The 7,664-nt window shown below is 38.4% G+C and overlaps 1 protein-coding gene across 1 annotated transcript in view; it reads right to left on the bottom strand.

The window, feature by feature from the left end:
• Nucleotides 1-6,941: 6,941 nt before the first annotated feature.
• LOC113237939 overlaps nt 6,942-7,664 on the bottom strand; it is a 20,593-nt gene continuing 19,870 nt past the window's right edge. Inside the window, exon 8 of the mRNA XM_026474656.1 lies at nt 6,942-7,199. Coding sequence (XP_026330441.1) covers nt 6,942-7,199 — 258 coding nt within the window. The remainder of the gene's footprint in view (nt 7,200-7,664) is intronic.

Raw genomic sequence — 7,664 nt, 5'->3', positions numbered from 1 at the left:
GTATATGCAGTAATAGAACGATGTATAGGCTAACCATTTCCTATTACTGAGCCTGGAGGTAATTCTACTTCACTAAACAGAAACTTAAGTAGCATTTTCTAGTATTTAATATTTTAATGAACTAAAATGATCCAAACACAATCTTGCACTACTTTTGAAAATGAATGAGTGAAGGGGAGAACATTGACGGTTCAGCATCGACGACGACGACGACGTCGGCACCGACTGCGGCGGCGGCGGCGCCGACTGCATCGGCGGCGCCGACTGCGGCGACGGCGGCGCCGACAGCTGCGGCGGCGGCGACGGCGGCGGCTGCAGCGGCGCTTGCGACGACGGCGCCGGCAGCTGCGGCGTCTACGACGACGCCTACAACCCCCCCTCCGCCTGCGACGCCGACGCTATAATAACAAAGAACGTGAAGGGTTAGTGGTAGTGTAACGGTTTTTGGGGTTACTGCGATTTTAAAAACCCCAATAATTTTATATCTGGAATAATACTAAATAATAAACTCGATCAACCTAGTGTACACAATTTAGTAACAGTGGAGAGCCTCGTGAAAGAGTGCGTGCAAGAAAGCACTGTAACTTCATATATAAATCATTTGATAGAAATAAAACAAAAAGAATAGTATAGTACAGTAAGGTTTTAGTGGCAGTAGAGCTCCGTGTGAAATAGCCAGTCCAGGGAAGGACTGCCACCATCCATTTCTGCTACTAAGCAGTAATAAAAAGCATTACTGCGTTCCAGTTTGAAAGGGTAATTAATGGTGTTGGTGAAATTGCAGGACAGACGTGTCGCTTACCACTTGGCACACTACTTGTCGCACTACTACGTCCCGTGGCAGTATAAAGAATAATATTATTATATACGAGCCACAGGGCTCGTATCTCCCGCCCGACCCCATCGTAGGTGGGGTACAGACCCCACCTACGATGGGGTCGGGGCTCGGCCTGCGTTTCGATTCCCAATTTGAGCCAATTTAAGTAACGAACATTTCGGTTCTGGGATGGGTATTCTGTGTATTGCACTCGAGAGTTATCGTTATTCTGGTAATAGAGCCTCCATATACTACCTACTTACGGTGGCGTGCAGACGCTTCACCCTCCGCTAGTCCTGTGGCCTCGACACATCTGACTAGGTTTTAAAAAATGAAAATAGTTCTTTAATGGCGGCCATTTATAAAAGTTGCAAAAATATATTTCAACCACAAATTACAGACAATTCTAGAAATCTTTTCGTGCCAATTTTCAGCCCGACCAGAGCAAGATTTTTCAACATCCATTTATATCAAAAAAGGGAACGCTTATATTGCGGCTATATCGAAAAATGGCGGAAACGAAATTTTTACCCTAGGTTATGAATGAAGACATACTGTGCCATTTTCAGTCGGTATAGCAAAATTTTATCTGCCACCAAAAACGTTATCTATGGCAGCCATATTGAAAAAATGGCAAAAAATAATTTTGACCGCAAATTATAATCAAACACCCGCAGAGAACCCCACATGCCAATTTATAGTCGGTTTAAAGCAAATTTTTGTATGGCGTTTTTGTAAACTCTTGTATGGCGGCCATATTGAAAATGGGGAAAAATAAATTTTGATCCCAAATTATTATCAAACACCTATAGAGATCCATACATGCCGATTTGCAGTGGGGTTAGAGCAAATTTTTATCTGCCATCAACGAACGTTTATATGGCGGCCATGTTTGTTGCGGCTCATTGTTTTGAGATCGTAACTATAAATCCATGTTTCGTCACCTGTTACTATGTTCCACACCAAATTTAATGCGCCTTCGTTGAATCTGGTAAGCATAACATTGCACCAAGTGACTCGATCCGTTTTTTGGGCCTCAGTCAAATTGTGTGGGATCCACCGAGAGCACAGCTTTTTGACACCTAAATGTTTGTGTAGTATTGATTGTATTTGACTCATTCCTATGCCTAAATATGCCCGATTCTCATGGTATATCAAATGCCTGTCTGTTTTGATCATAGGGCGCACAGCATCGATGTTTTTGTTGTTTACAGCAGTGGACGGGCGACCATCACGAAATTCGTCACTGAGATTCACACGACCGCGTTTGAATTCTGCAAACCAGCTGTAAATAGTCGTCTTGCATGGTGCTTCATCGCCAAAAGCAGTTTAAAGCCGAGCGAAACTCTGCTGAGCTGTTAAATTACACTTAAAATCATACAATAATCGTACATAAAATTTTCACAAGTTAAATCCATGGTGATGTAGATAACCAATTTCTAAAATGACGCCACAATGTAAAAGCAAGTGACAGTCAGATGAAATAAACTGTATTCTACAGCCAAATGTATAATTAATAAATAAAATAATTTTATAAATAATTAATAATTAATAAAATTTTCAAATGTAATTACTTTTTTAATACTGTTTATGTAAGCGGCAGTTCCGGAAACTTATAGTGCGCTCTATGTATTAGTGCCAGTGTTAATAAGACTATGAACACGTGAACCAAGTCTGCCCCTTAGTATTAAAAGATATTTTGTCGATGGACAATTTCTTTATTAGGAAATTATGTTAAATTAAAATTGCTTATTAGTCTTGTAAAATAGCTAGATTGTAATTAATTATAAGATTATGTTTTGCTTTATAACAAATTAAAAAAATGTATTTTGAAATGTTTTGGGTAGTGTTGTAGTTTCCATTATAACTCCGTTCTGATTGTGACAATCACGCAACACTGCATACGTAGTATGGTGCTTTTCCCTCTTCTTTGTTCACTGCCGTTGTCACTGTCAGTGGAGTAAACCGTGGATAATTAAAAACTGGACCAGTCCCATATCATTACACATAAGTTTTGTTTATAGTGCCCACTTCCTTTCAACCTCTTGGTTATAACCTGCGCGCGCGCAGAGGAACCTTACAAGATCAGGTGCTAACTGGACCAATGGTTATTTCAGGGCCCGAAAACCATGGAACCTTGGTACTTTTTTACCACTCTTCGCGTCGACTGGCCTGAGCCCAGAGACCTAGACCGTGCCCCGGACTTCTATTCGGAGGGCTGCTGCTGTCAACCTGAGTCCAGCACACACACCGTATCCTGGACTTCCATTCGGTGGACGTTTCCGGTTCCGTCCCGATTCATCCAACCCCGACGTCACTTCCACGGAACAGCCAGTGGAGTACCAGCTGCTGGTCGTAGGAAGACAAAAATAACCGTTGAGCTTTAACGAACCGCGTCTAAATAAATTTGTTTACAAGGTAGTTCTTGCTTGCTGCAGACTGCCAGGCGGCAGTAATAGGTACCGCCCGTACTTCCCTGGACGCTTTCTTTCACAAGGAGCTCTACTGTTACTAAATACCTATATCTTATAATTCTAAATTTGACGCAGTCTTGTTTAAACAACAATAAACATATCCACTGTTTAAAAAATCGAGTATATAACCAGATTAGAGACGAAATGTAATTTAATTTGTTTGAAAACTTTTCTGCCAAATCATTACGTGGACAACTGCACTCCAATTGGCCAGGAATTGGAAACAATTGACGGGTGTCGTCAATTGTTTCACTTCAAATAGGCCAGTTTAACTAGAGCTTTGCTATAATGGACAAAAATCGAAAAATTGCGTATTTAATTACCGATGAAATGCGATTCCGTTTGTTTTTTGCTGTTTTTGCAGCACCCAGGTGTTAAGAGTCTATCTCTATTACAATAAATAAGAATATTTTTGGAATATACGGAGACGTACACATAGGGCACTGTACTATTTCAGCTTTCTAATTTGTGATTTCAACGCAAACGAGAGTAGATATTTAAAAGTGATATAAGGCCCATTGCCAGGGATGGATGGCCCTTACTTAGTCTCTATTTCTGGTTATATACTCAATACTATAATGAATCGCACGTGAGACGACCCGCGTTGTACAACGCGAGTGTCGCGCGGGATCATACGAATGGGTGCGTGTTGCGAATATCAACATCCGCGTCCGTAGTTACGAGTTAAGAGGGAGCCTGCCAAAAAAGTTATGACGTTGGCTCCGCCCAAATTTGTGACACAAATATATGCTTGAAGTTTGCGTGACACGCGACAGGAGATGTTGAATTTTGCGCATTAAAAGTACCAAATTCGTTTGAGCGGAATAACTCTAAAACTAAAGGGAATAAAAAAAATCCGTAGTGACAGTTGTCGATCATGCATAAATATAATTAATTATCTAATTTTTGTCCTAATAACCTGTAGCATTTCGAGGATAAATCGAAAAAATTTGAAAATTAGAGGTCATTTCGTGATTTTTATCTATCGAGGAAACTTTATTGTTTTATGTTTCTGATTAATGTCTATGCTTGAATATATCGTGTAGTTACTCATACAATATTTTATTTTTAACTTTAAAGTGGATATACCCCTCTAAAATCGAATCGAAGATTAGGAATTTTTCCTCTGCTCCCTCTTAAGGAGACGTATCTAATTGTGTAAATGTAATGCAAGTTGTGTTATTTTACAGAGGGATTTTTTAATTTATTCTGCTTTATGCAAACGCTGGTACATACAAATGTTAATACAAAGTATGTCAAGGAGAAAAACGTCAAACAGGATAACTATATTTAAAAAAAACTCGGGTCTCCTCATTAGTGTTTTATGGAAAGTCTGCTTGAACGGGCTCCAGCCTCATGCAGCCCCAAATCTTTTGTCGCTAACATAAGACCCCTTGTTAGTAACTCAGAATAGATTATTTTTTTACGTTTGATCTGACTTACAGATCTGATGAATGCGCAGCAAACAGTGGAGTGCGGGACGACGGATAGCGCGTGTGGTGACGGAGTAAAGCTCACTTCGAAACGGAGTTGATCACCGCAGTTATTGTATATATAGCCGAGATCCATCTTTGACATAAATAGGCCATAATACAGAACTCATTCAAGACGCTGCAGTTATACTATTTGGTTGTAAGACACCGTGCCCGTAAAGATATTGGACACATCCTTTCTTTCGTAAATATATTTGTCACCTCTTCCCATTGCCTTTTTGGACGCGGTTACAATATTCTTCACAATTCATGTTCCCAATTACTGGGCGACATTTAATTTCAAATATAAATTTGTCAATCCATTGCAGACAACTGTACGTCCTTACGCATAAAAATCTGCATGGTAGTGCGGAGCGCAACGTGCCATACAATAATAAAATAATAAAAAATAAATAAAAAACGCAGCACACACCGTTGCGTGTCGCCGAGCAGTGTGATAATCGCAGTACTGCACGCGCGCGAGTGATCCTCTGTGGCCGGACCACCTACGTATTTACACGTACTCGGATGCAGTAGTACAAAATAATTGGCACTTAAGTCTACTTTCCTAGACATATAACAAAATTAATAGTACCTCAATAGATTACGAAATATTTAACTACTTAGGGCGCGTTCCCACTATGTCATCACGTTTTATTATCGTTGGACGACTGTCGTGTCTAGCCTGTTCCCATATCACGACTGTCTGTCGTGGACGATTTTTTATCTTTGAACGACTGTCGTGACTAGCTGTTCTCACTAGATCGTGACGTTTTTTTGTCGTCTGACGACTGTCGTTCTAGCTGTTCCCACTGTGACGACAGTTTGTCGTTGTAACGATAAAAACGACAGTTAATCGTGTCGTGCTATATGTGAACAACTTCATTTAAGTATACAAGCCACGACACTGTAAACTGCACGTCGTTACGACATAGTGAGAACGCGCCCTTAGGTGGTCGTGCCGCAAAGCAATACTCTCCCGCCGCGCTATCTTGGATTTAAAAAAGTTGATACACTTTCAAGAAAGCAATATTCCCAAAAAAGTACCTAACAGCTACCTCTCATACAGTAAGTGTAGTCATAACAAATTACATTAGTTTAAAGTTATTAGATGCAGTTTGTTGTTCGGCTGAAGAGTATGCTCCGTAGCAAGTCCACTTGGTGATAGTTAATTTTAACCATGCGTTAATATGTTTAAAAATAAGTACAACTGTTTCATTAGAGAAATAAATACATTAACGGGAAGTAAACTGTTGGTTTGTTTAATAAACCTTCAAGTATGTGGAGCGGCCAGGGAGTACAGGCCGACTGAAGAATATAGGGACATGATCTTGTAATACATCATTGACTTACAATTATATGGACGTCGGGTCCGCGCTAAAAAGTGTCCGAACTTATAAGGCGTTAAAATCGTATACAGAGCGTCATTCACGCTCTAGTCTTCGTTTGTTCGACTGACAGCGAAGCAAGGAAAATTAGACAGTACTGCGATGACATTACAATTTAAATTCAACGTTTAGCTTTTTCATATTCCTTGACATGTCACTACGTTTAAATAGGTTGATTTTTTTTCGTGGTTTTTGTATTAGACCCGTCGTCCATTTATTTGTAAGTCAATGTAATACATGTTGTAATTTACTAGATTGTTAGGTATAAATATTATTAAAATTATAAACTTTATTATATTCACATAATTATGATTATATTATTTAATGTTTCTACGTTATTTCGATATCTACATTAACTGTGTCAAAATTACGTAGTACAAAACTAGTACTGGATAATTGTCATTGTTTGAAATGTAACATTTATTACTATTTGTAACGATTCTTGTAATACAATAGAATATTGTATATAATAATGTAAAGTTTACAAGCTAACTAAATAAATCTTAATCTAAATTCTCGGACCAGGTGTTATATCATACACCGCAGGTTTCCCGGATTTTCCGGAAGACCTTATAATTTTTCACTTATAATAAACTAACTAAACAAACTAACTAATGAAAAATTTAAAATATCCATCAGTTCAAAAAGTTCCAGGAGTATTTGGGTTAAAACGAAAACAAAAAACACATTTTGCAAAGAAAAAAAGCTGACGGCATGAACACGGGACTTGTGAAGAGCTCGAAACGGTTTCAAAAACAATTCTACGTGATTTTCAATGCGAAAGAATCTATCACAAATTTAAGAATTCGACAAGGAATGTATTTGATATTATTTTTAAATTGCATGTCGATATTGTGCAATAAATTGGTAGTAGTAGTGAAACTACGAAAAGATGATCATTTAAGTTAATTAAGAAGATTATTTTAAGAATTGCTGAAGAACTGACTTTAACATTTAATGATTTAAGCACATAGTCCACTAGGTCTTTAAATTGTGGTGGTATCTTCTCGGCGTTAGCGCATCTTTCGAGACTGAGACTGGGCATCTCCTATAACAAGGGTTTGTAATAGACAAATACGAATTTGAAACACTAGCAAGCTTGTCCAGTGCACAATCGAGGGATAATGTAGGTAAGCAGCAGCTCTGTGTCATCAGAATAGAAAATACGATGAAAAATCTCATAAAATTAAAATAAAATACTTCGAAGTTTCATCCATAAGAGTAAGTAACAGAGCGCTTAATAATAATAATGATAATAATTACTAAAAAACACCGATTTCAAAAATTTTGTGGCATTAAACTTTATTTGCCAAGTTTTATAGAAATCGGTTAGCAGAAAGTGAGTTTATGAAATTCAACAAACCAAATCCATCCCCTAACTTACCAACCTTAGAGGTGGCCATTTTCATCAAATTTGAACGGGACCACTATTGAGGTATAGGTCTTTCCAACAAAAAAAGAATCATCAAATTCGGTTCACAAATTTAGCCGAAGTTATCTCATAACATACATA

Source organism: Hyposmocoma kahamanoa, unplaced genomic scaffold, assembly GCF_003589595.1.
Source record: "Hyposmocoma kahamanoa isolate Upper Pololo Valley unplaced genomic scaffold, ASM358959v1 94, whole genome shotgun sequence".
Lineage (NCBI taxonomy): Eukaryota > Metazoa > Arthropoda > Insecta > Lepidoptera > Cosmopterigidae > Hyposmocoma > Hyposmocoma kahamanoa.
Note: the sequence above shows the minus strand (reverse complement) of the source record. Positions and strands in the feature narration are given on the sequence as shown.